The sequence below is a fragment of the Pseudopodoces humilis genome, chromosome 20 (assembly GCF_049639895.1).
Source record: "Pseudopodoces humilis isolate 2021_Gansu_Grassland_sample_001 chromosome 20, ASM4963989v1, whole genome shotgun sequence".
NCBI classification, from domain to species: Eukaryota; Metazoa; Chordata; class Aves; order Passeriformes; family Paridae; genus Pseudopodoces; species Pseudopodoces humilis.
The window spans coordinates 3,221,051-3,235,826 of NC_142219.1; the positions used below are offsets into that span (position 1 = coordinate 3,221,051).

A 14,776-nucleotide genomic window follows, 5' to 3' on the forward strand; every position below is an offset into this window, starting at 1 on the left:
GTCTGGAATCTACTACAAAAAATTAGCATGGGATCCCAAAGGATTAAAAAAAGAGTAAACAAGGATCCTGCCCCTTTAACATTTACATTCCTGAGTGTCTTATACTGGTATAGAAATTATAGTTATGCATCACCAACATACTGTGCTAGGAATTACCCCAAAACCTCAAACTACAATTTGATGACTCAGGAGGAAGACTTAAGGCAAACAGAGGTAGTAAAGAAGATGAAATATTAAGTTTAACTTGTCCTACTTAACAATTTGGGACCTTATTATTATTATCACACTGTGGCACTTAGGATATGCTGCTTCTGCAATTTGCACTAATTAGACACAGGGAAGGCAGAGAGATGCCTTCATAGCACCAGAGAATTCTCCCAACCAAAAGGAACATCCCAGTAGGACTCACAAAGGTCCTTGAGGAAAAGGCAAACAAGTAGTTAAAGCCCTCATGTTGTCTGGAGGACAACAGGGCTCAGTCTCTGACAGAAATAGCCAGGGATAAACCACAAATCTTTGTTTCCACTGGCACTCCAAGAAAACACATCTCAGCCCAAATCCAGCTGTCAGCCAACCCCTGCCCTCACTTCACCTTTGTCTCCTTCTTCAACTTGGCCCTGTGTTTTAAGCTCTTCTTAAACAGAAAGAGAAGGCAAATTCTTCCTTCAAAAATATAACAAACTTAATTAAAATATCAATCCACCTTCACTGCAGAATTATGATCTGGTGGGGCAATGCAGGACAAACAATAAAATCCAGGAGATTTTATTCTATATAATGTCCTTACAGTAACCCCAGAAATGTTTCTATGCCAGGATACTCACACCTGAGTAATGGAAATTCTAAAATTATATCATAAATAAGAAAAGACCGAAGTATCAAAGTAAGAGTGAGACAAATCTTCAGCTTAATGATTCACTCGAGTAAATCAAACCTAAAATCAGGTCTCTGTTACAGTGATCATAGATCTGGTGGGCATACAAGGATCATTCCAGTTATATATGAAGGCTACACAAATAGTCTTTAAATGACAAATATAACATACACAACCTACTACCAGTTTTCTGACAATTATTTTAAAAAAATGTTAAAACTAACAGAGCAACTCCCTTTTAAAAAGGTGAGATGATGCACTGGCAGAAGCATTTAGGGGTCTGAATTTAGGAGGGGCAGCCAAGTAATGTGGCACATCCCCAAGAGCACATGTAATTCCTGGCAGATCAGTGGCATTATGTGACTGCTTCTGTTCTTGCCTATCACCACTCAGGAACAATCAATTATTGACCTATTTGCTTTCTAAAGACACAGCCCTGGACAAGGCAGAAGACCTGCATGGAAATATCAGACGCTTGGTTTTTATTTAGCATGACTGGAGCTCTTGAGAGAGATAAAGTACAACTATGTTGTTAAACACAATGTTGTGTTTTAAACAGTGGCAAAACATCATAGATTAAAAGCTGCCAAAATATCCATTTTATCTTGGTACTGACAAGATATTCCCACAGCATGCAAAGAACTTGCTTACAGACGACACTAGACAAAGAAAGCTAGAGCATAAATTTACATTATCTTGACCAAGTAAATGGCAGAAAAGTTTTGAGTATTAGTGAAAGTTTTAATAAATCAATCAGAAACAGGGGAATCTTACCAGCACTCGATCTCCAATTTTGAGCTCCCTTTCTCCTTTCTTTAGTGATCCAGCTTCTGAGAGGTTTGATATAGATTCGCTGGCAGTTTTGGAAAGATTGCTAATCTGAGAAGGAGTTGCATGTTCCTTAGCAGCAAGAGGGGTTTTCTGTGGAATTCCTGAAGGGGGGAGTGCAGCGGTGGATGACACTGCACTAGCAGCTGATGTGGATGTTGGGGACGTGGCTCTCGAAGCATGAGCTGTCTGGGTACCGTTGGCTTCATCCTCTGTCACCACTTTCCTGGTCAGTTTGGACGGCCTTGTGAATATTCCCCTCAGGGGTTCACACTGGAAATAGCGAACTCCAGCCACTGAGCCATCGTTCTTCCCGATGGGCTCATCCAGGACAATCCCTGCCCACTGCCCCGGGGCAAACTGTGTTTCCCCCAGGAACTGAATGAAACCGGGTTTGTTCCCATTGACCCAAACGCGCTCCCCAACTCTGAAATCATCCACAAACTCCTCGTGTGCATCTGCAGGGGCTGTGCTTGAGGTCCTCTCACTAGGAATTGTTTTTTCTGCTGGAGCTGGAAACAAAGCACAATGAGAAACAATGGGAATCAAATACACTAATATGCCAAAGAGCATCATTACTTAGTTTCAAAGTAACAATGTCCCTAATTAGGAGATCACAAATCCTAATTTTTCTGTGCAAATGCTGTAATCTCTGGAAAAAAATAATTCAAAATCTAAGGACAGACACACTGAATGCATTTCATGAAGGTTTTTGTAAAAACCTTGTAAAAATCACAGGTCTGACTTCAAAAACTCCCAAAACACTTTTATCACGAAAAGGTTTCTTTGAGGAAAATTGCTTGATCTCCGATTAATAACCTTTAGATTTTTTGTAAGTTCTACATACCATTTTTTAAAATCAGAAATACAAGCAAAAATACACCAGTATAAAGAGTAAAAATAGCATATACAGCATTCAAGGTACTTTCTGTCAGAAGATGAATAAGGTAATAATGAGGATATTTAACTATTCCTTACCAGCAGCAACAGGTGCAGGTGTTTTCAGCAATGTACCCCCGTGCTTGATGGTCTTTGAAGGAGCCTTAAGTCCACTTGGTTTTAACATACTCATCTTTTTGCAATACCAGTGGTTATCCTCCTCGTCTGTAGCAACTATCTTTTTCTGAACATGGAGAAATATATTGTTCAAGCTTTTTCAACTCTGGAATAAACCTGTATATAAAAAGTTCAGACATGAGCAAAGTCAGTGTTAACTCCTGCAGAAGGGATTTTTATATATGCACAATCTGTGTATAAAATGCATTATAAAAAATGCTTTCCAGTAGGAAGCAGCAGCATTTCCAACTCCCCATCTTTTGAAGCCTACTTCCTATTTAAAATCTGAATCATCAAAAGAACTCACTTTGCTGAGTGCTGCTGTATTTATCTGGAGATTTAAACTAAAAGACTATTTTAAGAAAGAAAAACAAAGCCCTTAACAGCATAGCTAACATAACACATAGATTTAACTGCTGCACACACACAACTGTTTTCAGTCACATTTTTCCAGTGTTGCAACATCCCAGCAAAACCAACTTGAGACTAGAGAAAAAACAGCAAGAGAAATCAAGACAGCCAGGAATTTGAGGATAAAAGGAGTAATGTTTCTAAGAGATTGGAACTGAAAAGCTTAAATTGTTTAAGAGTTACATGATGACAACTGAAAAGCAAAGAGCCACCTCAGCTCTCTGTGACCTCAGATCACAAGATACGCTGGCTCGCAGTCCCCACCAGTGCCCCAGCTAAGAGGAGGGACTCTTCCCAGCGTTGCTAGGATAGAACTTGGAAGCCAGCAGCTCAAAGCTTTTCAGGGAACTGTTTTGCCACGGAGGCATCTTCTTTCTGATTACAAAAGCTTCAGAAAAGCTTTTTCATCTCTAAGGAAAAATCTGTATTTTTTTACCTTGAATGCGAAATCAAAGCCAAACTTCAAGGCGACTGCTCTCGCCCCTCTTCAAAGGAATAAACTATTCTGTGTGAACACAGCTTGGCTTTGTGCTGACTTTTATATGAGACACTGCCAGAAAAGCAACACCACTTAAACAGCAGCAGCACACACCTAAACACAAACCTGAAGGGGAAAAGGAAATGGGCACGCAGTGAGTTTGCTCAACTGTTTGCTCAGAACACGTCAAACAAGAACTACAAAGCAGGTCTCAGTCCTGCCCTTTACTCAGCACTCTGGCACCTGTCAGGACAGAAAGTTGTGCAGCTGCAGCCTCCCAGGGGTGCAAACTGGGAGCTCAGCACCCAGTTAAAGGTAAAACAAACCTGCCAGGAGAGACAGCTCTGCTGCAGCAAGGAGAACCAAGGGGAATAAACCAACCCTATGTTTATGTACCAGTCTAAGATCTATCCCTCCTGTATTATGAATTATTAATCAGCATTCCTAAAATTCTATTCACTGCTTCGTGAACCTAAACACCAAAGTGAAACATTCCTTATGCTATTTCAAGACCTGCCATCCCAAATTCAAGGCATTTTCTAAGTCTGTAACAATGTTATATTTTAAAAAGCATGAATTACCACCTTGGATGTAATTGTGTTTGCCTACAATTTGAGTTCTGCTCCATGAAAATGATGAAGTGCTGGGAAGATTTCTGAACTTTTTTTTCTATTGCTGCCAGAAGTTTGTCACCCACCTGCCTGCAGTTATGACTCTGCATCATATTTCCTTATCTTTGGTTTTAGAAATCTTCTAGAACTGCACTTTGATCTTAGACACCAAGGGCCTGAAAAGCTTTCTTTTCTCTTAAAAATGTGCTCTCTTCCTCAGTCTGCAGGCCCTATTCCCTCCTCTCCAGTTCTAGCATATCCATGATCAATTCCCTTATTTTCCTCAACCCATCAAAATCCATACAGAAAAACTGTTCAAGATAAAGAAGGATTTGGTACAAATAAAGAAACAGAAGAAGCATCATAGTCAGTCGTTTTTAGTTCACAGTCAGTGCCAAAAACCAAACTGGTGGAAATTTGGGCCAAGGGGAGTCCACCTTAAGGAAATTTTCTCCTAAAGCCTGGAAGCCGGAACTGTTCCCCAGCACTTTTCCATACATCACCTCTTTTTTGGCCCCCAAAGACCATTCCAGCACCACCACAACTGCATTGTGCAAGGACATGTATAGCAAGAGAAAGCACACACTACATTACTACCCAAATTAGACTTTGCCAGTTTCAGTTAATTATTTATTAATAGATGGTTAACAAGCCTCTGCTCAACAGAAAGTTAGAATGTTCTACCACTGCATTTCTTGGCTCAGGGTACTCATTCATAGTTTAATCTTGCTCTCCACAGTCATGGGTTATATATTTGCTGTGTCATTTGCTTTTCTCAACACACAGGCCTTCAACTAGGCCAGAAGTAACACAATCCCTCATGTTCTGGTTTCAGAGGTACTGAAATTGTAGCTTAATTCAGAAAAAAAAAAATCAAAGCTAAGATTACAGGCAACACTTTTTGATAAATGACTGCCTCACTGCAATATTTAAAATGCAACTGCTGGTCATAGGGACAGGGCCTTTGAAGCAGCACTGCCTAATGAAGCTCATAAAACACGTAAATTTGCATCAAGTGATTTTGAGCATTACACACTCCAACATATCCTAACAGGCTCCAGATGTCAATGATCTCATTTCAATTCTCATAAAAGACAGCAGCTCACTGCTTGTCTCAATTTGTTCTCTCCTCCCTTGAATCTGTCTCAGCTCTCCTGAAAAAGGATCCTTATAACCAATATTACTGTGTCCCAAAATATCCTACCATGAACCTAAGAGAAGGTTGAAAAAGCCTCTGATAATAAATTCCACTGAAGTGTTCCACCAACAACAAAACTGAGCACAAAAAGTGATTTTAAGCAAAGGCTTTTCACTTGTGACATTATTGGAAATATATGACTACACACAATATGAATTTTAACTGATTAATGATATCCTTATTCTTATTTACTTAAGGATTGCATGGATCAAGGAACAAGCTGGGAACCATTGGTGTAAGTAAATAAATCCTACTAATGTGCTATGTGGTAATAGATACAAATTCTGTTCGCAAGTTGATATTAAAATAAACAAATAAGATGTAGCCACATAATTACAAAATTACAAAAGCAGAATATTTTCCAAAAAAGGAATTCCTATAATAAAAGAAAGCAGCTGTCCAATGTTCCTTTCAATACTATTTTCAACAAACAGTGCTCCAAAAAGAAATAAATTAAGTAAGAACACAGGGAGAAAAGCCTCATTCTACTTAACCCTGTAGTCACTACAAGAATTTAGGAGTACCAGTGGAACCACAGAATAGTTTAGGTTGGAAAAGACCTCTAAGATAATTAAGTCCAGCTTTTCCTAGTTCTTCAAAACACTTCATATTAAAAAGATTAATATTTAACTTAGCTAACACCATTAATAGACTAAGTACTGCTGGAAAATGCCTTGCAATGCCAATGCATTTCCAAGCTCAAAAAGAGACCACTTAATTTGTTCATTGTGCTGAGCATAGAGGTGCTTTGCAAAACACATATAAACAGTCATACTAAAAGACAAAGAGTAAATGTTCTGAAAGGGGTTTGTAGAACAAATAACAAATAACTGCTGAAAAATCTCACAGGGCCCTATAAGCAGAGACCATCACATGCAACCCCTGTGGCAGTCAGTAATAAGCACCTGGAAAATAAATTCCCATGCCATGAAGAAAAGGTAAAATTACTAAAATAAATCAGAAAATCCTTTTGTAGAAAAGCTAAATGGAAAACATATTCCAAAGACCACCATGATGCAGTAACTTCACGTTCCTGAGAGAAAAACAAACTCAGCACAAGAAGCACTGTTTGAAATCTCTGTCTGAACAGCATTTCTTAAATACCTGTTTCATACTTGTCCAGCTGCTGCTGCCAAGCTTGAAGGAGCTCATGAATCATGCCTTAAATATCTGGAGTTTGGAGAAAGTAACTTGGAATTTTGAACCTCGAAAGATTTTGCTCCAGTCCATGAGTTACAACCAAGAGCTCTGACCCTACACAGTTATGAACACAACTCCTAAAATTATTGCAGTCTTAAAACTAAAGCACATAAACATGTTCTCTGTGATTCAGATCTAATTCCTACAGCTCCAAAACCTGTATTTGCAGTCTCCTGGGCTGTTATTACATTCCTGTAAAAAGTGAGTATATATATTTACAAAAGCACTTAATAGTTTTAGTTGAATTTTATAAGCTTTTGAAATTCATACCTGATTTAAAAATACAACCCCATTTTGGCTTTGAACAAAATCAATGCCTTCTCCTTACACTTCTCTATGCTGCTTGCTACCTCTTGGGAGAATATTTCTTTGTGTGCAAGAATGAGCTGGATCAGAGTCAAATTTGTGGAAGATTCTGGGGGGAGTAATTCATGTACAGCAGGTGCACAAACTGACCAGACTGGGACATGGCAACCAGCATCCTTACAGAAACAATTCTGGATGAAGGGGACACAAGAGAAGCTGAATCCTGGAACAAAAATCTTCCTAATCCTTACTCCCCCTCTGCTGCATTCTGGGTCTGTTGGAGAAATTCCTTACTGGGCACCCAAAAAGTCTGAATAACCACTCTGCAAGCAATGGATTACATATACAATGAAATACTGCAGAGCATAAATATCCACTGTAAATGTCTCACTTAGCTTCAAAGCCAGCCCTGTACAATTACAAGTTGCTAAACCAGAAGGATGGATTTGGAAGCCCTCATGCATTCACTTTGCTGAGCTTCTCTGGAGTGATGCAGCACTCTTGATGTTCCTGGCCACCCACTATTTAAATACAACTATTTTGGAGCAATGAACTCACATCCAGGTCTCTCTGCATTGATCCACTGAAGCCAGACAATGAAAAGGCAAATGAACTTCTCTCTGCCCTCACTCTCCTGACTTACTGCAAATTCCATGTGTTTTGTCAGCTCTGATGCATTTATTGAATGAGCAGCAAGTTCAGACTGAAACACACCAGAAAGCACCGTAGGCATTTGTTAACAAAGCGAGGCACAAACAGCAAATTATGGTGGGACTGAGGTAACACCCTCTGCAGAGGCCACTGTTAAACCAAACTGAGCATCTGAGCATCACTCGAGGATTTAACTGCACTGCTCAGGGATTACATTGTGGAATTACAGGCATCTTCAGGTATCAGTCACACTGAAACTAATATAATTTAAGAAAGAATTTATATATAAAACTGAAAACAAACAGAATTAAGAATTTAAGACTTCAATACAAGAAAAGCTGGCATTTGGAAGTCAGTATTTGATTACTCATTCAACACACAGCAACTAGAGAAAGGGAGCATTTAAAAACACAGCTTCAGTTTCATTTTGTCTTCCAGAAACCATTGATTTTTATGTCAACTAGTCAAATAATGTTATGTTCTGAATTTAGCCTTCAGATACATCACTACTAGAAGACATTATTTAATTCAATGTTTTTTGTGCCAAGTGCCATGAAAACGTATTTATTTGGGTTACTATGCTCTGCTTATTGTCCACATCAAAACATGATGCTGGTACCTGCCCATCAGACCAATGTTTTGTACCTCACCTTTAAAGGTAGAAAAAAATTGCATTTATAATTCAGCCAATCAGGTGGAAAATAACAATAGAAACCCAGACTTTTCAGATCTGTTGTTTGCAGGTACTGGAACAGGAAATAAAAACTTTGTAAGAAAATAAGCAAAAAGGTCTCATAACTTACTAAGGATCCTTATGACATTCTGCTTTCCAGCCCAATCCAACATAACCATCATAGGAATTCCAGAGGTAAACCCTCCACAAAGGCAAACACTTAACCTACAGGAATCTCACAGCCACAGTTTCTTATATTCTATTTTTAACATAAATATGAATTTTACTAGGAACAGACTCTTGAAAAAGTGCATCTCTCCTTAATTTAACCAGGCATAACTATTAAATTAACAGAGCAAAAGCAATTCTTTCTCTTCTGAAGTGTCTTCATCGTAGCTACCAGGATAACTCTTTTATCTTAAGCAGAAATTACTGCTGTGTGCAAGTTTTAGTAGGGCTTTAGTCTAACCCAAACACAGTTTACTTTTGCTGCCGTAATAACACGAGCCCAAAGCCTGCAGGAATTTGGGAAGTTTGCCCACTGGAATGACACAGCTCCTCTGACAGTGGCACTGATGTGAGGAACTCAACCTGAAACAAAGAGTGGCAAAAACCAACAAAACTGAAACAGAGCTATCCCATCAGTGGCAGAGGGCCTGAAAAACCTTCTAACTGTTTTCCAGGGAACTGGTTTAGATAAACATCCCTTCAACTGAGGCAAGCAATGTGTGTTTAGTGAGAGAGGAGCACACAGGGATCTCCAGAGCAATCCCAGGGCTGTAACACAAACACTCAGCCTTGTCATCACTCATCCCACCATCAAACCACCGCACCCGGGTCTAAGGACATCCCCAGAAATAGCTCCTGAATTTTTCTCCAAAGAACAAATCCCGCTTTCCTTAAGATCTCAAAGATGCTCCCTCTGTCTTGTACACTGAGAGGGACTGAGGAAGAATATTTGGGAATCCCAAAGCCCCACAGCGCTGTCCCTCATTAAGTACTTGGGAACCTACAGCTCAACCAGCAACTTCAGATTTATTTTTCAACTGAAATCTAAAGTAGAAGTTGTATTTCTGTACCACAGGGATGACTGGAACTCTCCTCCACGTGAGTTCACAGATCCCAGGGTATTCAGAACCAAAGACTTTTAGATCATCTTTCAATATCAGCCAGGCTTGCACACAAATCTGTACTTGATTTTGACCTGCTGGGTAATTTCAACTAAATAAAATAAAAAGCAGGAGATCTCTAATAAAAATAAATCCTATTCCTACAAGTTTCACAGAAGTAGGTGCCCAGGAGTGAGACTTATATTTAAAGAGTTTTGAGTTTCTCCCAGTACCTTCAGAACAACTGATTTCTGAAGCAAATTTGCCATCAATACATTTGATAGCAGCAGGTTATCAGTTTGTTAGGAGATAATATAAAAACTGAGCTTAAGAAAGGCAACCATTATGAGGCCTAAATCCACTGAAAATTTGTTTTAGGGAATTGCTAAGTTGCTAAATAAGATGGCAAGGCTGTTTTCCTACCTTGGGAAGTGCAGGATGGTTGCTGCAAATTGTATAAACAGGATTTTCCCAGCACACGCCAGGGAAAGGGAAAAGGTGGGGTGAATTTCTATAACTCAGAAACTGTACTGAGAAGAAGCTGAATCAGATCAAAGATAGTAAGAGGCTTAGGACCTGAAACCATCAGTCAGATATTACAGCACTGCTATGAGGAAGGTAATTCATCAAAGTTTCAGCTCTGCTTATGGATTTTAATTCTGCATCAAGGACATTTTAAGTCACCCTGTTTTATCGTTCTAGAACTTGCTATGCTCATTCAGATTCCTAAATGCCTCAGGATCCTCAGTGAAGAAACAGTGAAACACAGACTGTTGAATATGAAGCACAAATGAGAGGATGTCTAAAAAACTATTTCAGGCCAGCAATTTGTGAGTAATTTTTTCTCAGTCTATTGCTATTGCAAACACAGCCTGATCAGTATCTTTAAAAAGATTCTGCCTATATTTATTTAATCAGGAAGAGCTGATAATTGTTAATATGATGCAAACTCTTAACACTTCAAGTTGCCACTGTGCACACAGATTATAAAAACACTGCTGCTCTGGTCTATTAAAAGATCAGAAAGCACATGATCCTCCCTCCTCAGCACATCATTCCCTACAGAAGGAGTCAAGGATTGAGGAGTAGAGAAAGTTTCCAACTAAGTAAATAATTGCCACCTCTTCTGGTAAGCCCATTATCATCACTCACTAATTTTCCTACATTTTTCTCAGGAAATTCTTGTCTTTCCCCAAACACTTCCATTTCAGTAAGAAAAAGAACAGTTTGTTTCATTGTCCATACTAATTTCTGTTGATGATAATGCACTTCAGCCATCCCAGTAAGTGCAATCAGTCAGAATAAAATGATGACTTTGGAATAGCAGTCTCAAGTTTAAGTTGTTTGGGATCTACAATTTAAATTTTGGGAAAGAATATATCATCTCCTGTCAGCCTCAGATCCCAAAGCATTTAAAGGCACAAAGACTTCTCCCTAATACAATTACAACCAAAGCAGCTGAAACAAAGATGCTGCTTTTTATAGTACGGATTTAATTCTGATAGACTTGGGTGAAACTGTAACTGTTTCACACTGGGTGAAAACATCAAGTCAGCTGTCTCTTTTTAGCTCTCTGTGTTCTTAGCCTTTGAAATCAGCACCATGACTGCTGCAGGGTTGGCAGAGAGCTCAGGACGAGTACAAATTCAGAACTTGGATAAATACTGCTGTGATTGAGTGGATGCTGCTGTCAAGCAGAATAGCAGAATGAGAGTGTCAAATAAGCTGAGTCTATACAATATTGAGTTTCTCTCTCTGCCTTGCAATTTCCCCTCATAACAAGCTAAAAATATAGACAGTAAGATTAAAAAGATCAGGGGAAATGAACAGCTTGTAATGGTAGCTCTTCTGGAAACAGTGGTGATGTGTCTTATAAATTAAAAGAATGTATGGTACTGTTCTTATGAGTCTGTACAAATAATTAATGAGATGTTCCAAGTGGAAGAACTTAGGTGGGTATTAAAGCACAAACTTATACTAGCCTGTCCTCAGATACATCTCCTGAATCCTTTACAGCCCAGTACCAGATCTGTGGGTATTTCTAAGGGTCAGTCACAGAGTGCAGCTTCACTCTGCAAAAACAAATGGATGTGGAGGACAGACACCTGCACAAGCACAAAGTGTTTAAATCATCAGGGAGATGCTGACAGAGTTCTGCTGGTCAACAGCAACGAAAAGGTTGCTCCAGCAGGAACTGGCATGGGGCTGGGGGGCAGCTGAGATTACAGCTAATGCAGTATATAATTGCCTTTCATGAAATAACAAAACACCATCCATCTGAGGCATTTCCAAACATGCTGCTCCAATAAGGATTCCAGTGAGTTACTCTTTATATGTGCCAGCAGAGCCAGTAGTCCCTACGGAATGCCAGAGGATTAAACAAGAGCTGCATTCATTCATGGTTGTCATGTTCAAACATTAGAAAACTTGCATTCAACATACAGAGTTAACATTTGACCCGAGTGTTTTAGAAAGAGAAAGAAAAGCAGCTCTGAAAAATCATATTGGCAAGGCAGAGCTCTCTATTTCTTTTTAAGGAGGATCTATCATGATATATTCTCAGTCCCTCCCAAGAAAAACTTTAACAGGGCTAAAAGGGAGGAACACTACAGGAATTATGCAATCTGCACAAGCTGAGTAAATAAAGGCTGCCTTGGGTATCCACAGTCAGAAGATGGCAAACAGATACAACCTGAAAGTCAGACAGGAAATCTTCAAGAGCTCTAGGAAGTCGTAGCAATCAGCAGAGCGAGCGCTGCTCCTCTTCCTACAGTGTAACCACACAAGGAAAGAGGCTGCTATTCCCTACGGAATACATCTGGAATGAGCATACAAGACAGCTGGTGTTCTGCCCTCCCTAGAAAGCTGGGATCTTCTCTTTAAGTGAAACCATACAAATTATGTAAAACTCTGTTTTGCCAAATAAAATCTCCCTCTTGATCCCTAAAGAGACGGACATTTCAGGTCACATTTCCAAGCTTTTCTGCTTCAGACAACTCATCCCTCTCCCTTCAGTACACAGAATGATTTAGTGCACTGTAGCACAGACAGAAAATCTGCCAGCACATATACAAGGACTGGGCAGGAAGAGAATCCTGAAATATTGTCATTTTACAAGCAAGAACTAACAATCCTCAACATGTAAAAGATGAACAGTTAAACTTTCCTTGGAAAAAGAAATGCTGCTGTGGGTGGAGGGGAGGTGTTTACTTTTCCTCCACAGTTTCTACTTTGCAATCTTCCTACTCTTGCAGCAGGTGCACATGGACACACTTCAGGAAAACCACTCTCTGCTCCTGGTAGTTTCAAATTTACATTGCATTCAGAATGCATATTTCTGTTCTTTCAGTAAAATACTTTGCAAAGCAGCTGGCATTAAGGCACTTCCTCTTTTGTACCTCTTTTTCTTTCTTCTTCCTACGTGTCAACACAAGTATCACATGTTTTAAAATCCTTCTGCTCAAAGATCTCAAAGCAACCTGTGAACTTCTATAAAACCCTGCCCATTCTGCACAGCAGGTAAGCAAAGAGGTAGGGAACAAGTCTTCATTTCACAGTCATATTTTTAATCATCAACATATACAATTACAGAGTAAAATTTCCTCCCCATGCTCTGTTTTGGAAAATTTCTTTGGTGTTGGCTTTTGTTTGTTTATATTTTGAAAAATTATTTAAAGTATGGAATCACAACCAAGATGAAAGGGAGAAGTAACTCCTGATTTTTTTTATGAAGCAGGAATCACATTGCCCTGTGAGTAACAGCACTAATTACCTTGTGCCCCATGACAGCTATGGCACAGAAAAGGGAGCACTGCATGGCCTGAGGTACAGCACTATAGCGGGAACAAGAGGGGCCTGGAGCAGCGCCTGTACCTGGGAATCCCGCAGCTCTGACGCTGCCTAGAACATGGCAGCAAACTCTCCTGAGCCACCTGAGGGGATGCCAGAGCAGCTCACCTGGAAAACAGTAGCTTTTATAACAACGCGAGGATGGTGAGCGGCCATAAAAAAAAAACAAATCCCAAACCGACAAGGTAGATTATTAGTAAAATATCCGTATGTAAATGCAGGATACTGGGAATTGCGGGTCAGCACTTACCAAGGAATATAAGGAACACCCAAACCTCTTCCCTCAGAATCAGCCGCTCAAGCCACCACTAACACAGCACAGCGCCGCAGCTTCCCAGGGCGAGACTCGAGCAGAGGCTGCGATCCGACCTTCGTGTCCCCGCTCCGGACAACCACCCCGCGGGCTGAGGGAGACGAGGCCGCCCCGCTGCTGCTCCGCACCGGCCCCACGTCCGCAGCGCCCCGTCCCGCCGGGGCTCGGCCGGGCCCCCGCTGGAGCGGCCGCTGCGGGGCGGCGCGGGCAGCACGTGTGGCGGCCGCTAACAGCCCTCAGCGCCGGGGCCCGGCCCGCCGCCCCCCACGGCCCCACTGCCTCCCCTCACGGCCCCGCCGCTGCCCCTCACGGCCCCTCAGCGCCGACCCCCGCGCCCTCAGACCCGCCCAGCGCGGCGCCCGGACGGGAAGCGCGGAGGCCCCGAGGCGGGAGGCTGCGGCCGCGGCTCCCCCCGCCCTCAGGCGCCGCCGTCGCCCCGCGCGCTCCCCAGGCCGGCCCCCCCCCGGCTCCGCCGCCTCACCGGCCCCGCCGCCAGCGCAGCTCCCGCCGCCTCCTCCGGCTGCTGCTCCCGTTCCTGCTCCTGCTGCTCCCGCTCCCCCTCTGCAGCGGCGCCGCCCCGGCTGGCAGGAGGCGGAGCGGGGCGGGCACAACGTCTGCGCCCGCCAGGGCGGGGACTGCACCAGCAGCAGCGGCACCGGCGGTGCCCCCGAGCTCCCCGCGCCCCCTCCTCTCTCTTTGTCCGCCCCCCGCTTTGTTCGCCCCGCGGCAGCCGCAGCTCGGGGCAGGGAGCGGCTGTGCCCCGACTCGGGGTGACCCCGCCGCACCCGGTGGTCCCGGAGCCGCCGCTGCGGCACAGCCCGGCTGGGTGGGAGGGGGAGAGGGTGGGCACAGACGGGGAGGTGTGAAGCACATCGCTCTAGTGGGTGAATAACTTCACTGTCTGCTGCTTCGCTCCATTTTCCTTTTGTCCTGATGCCCAGAAATTTATGATGCAGAAATTTATCATCCCAAAGTACTGAATATTTTTATTTTCATTGTGTTTGTGAAGCAACACAGTGGAAGCTGGCGTTATCCAACTGCTAAAGTTTAAACAGCTGGAGCAGCAGCTCCAACGCCATCATCAACAATTTAATACCGATTTTCAAGGCTGAATCAAAGAGCTCTGCTCCACTTCTTCCCCTCTTATGAAGAGGCAGCAGAGCCCAGCCAGAGCTGGCCCATCACCGCTGAATTCCTCACAAAGCAAACCTCAGTTTGC

The 14,776-nt window shown here is 42.1% G+C and overlaps 1 protein-coding gene across 12 annotated transcripts in view; it reads right to left on the reverse strand.

Moving 5' to 3' along the window:
• Positions 1 to 14,135, reverse strand: part of CLIP1 (CAP-Gly domain containing linker protein 1) — a 61,201-nt gene extending 47,066 nt beyond the window's left edge. For 8 of the 12 annotated variants that reach the window (XR_015774262.1, XR_015774259.1, XR_015774261.1 and 5 more), the window contains exons 1-3: positions 14,039 to 14,135; positions 2,681 to 2,875; positions 1,649 to 2,214 (exon numbers count right to left, since the gene is read on the reverse strand). Coding sequence is in view for 1 of the 12 variants with exons in the window: in XM_088065168.1 (XP_087921294.1) it covers positions 1,649 to 2,214; positions 2,681 to 2,774 (660 nt within the window). In the remaining 11 variants the exon portion in view is untranslated. Of the gene's footprint in view, positions 1 to 1,648; positions 2,215 to 2,680; positions 2,876 to 3,605; positions 3,722 to 13,167; positions 13,189 to 13,268; positions 13,353 to 13,494; positions 13,646 to 14,038 lie in introns of those variants that run through there. The other 4 variants (XR_015774254.1, XR_015774253.1, XR_015774256.1 and 1 more) reach the window with 4 other exon arrangements.
• Between the last annotated feature and the right edge of the window lie 641 nt (positions 14,136 to 14,776).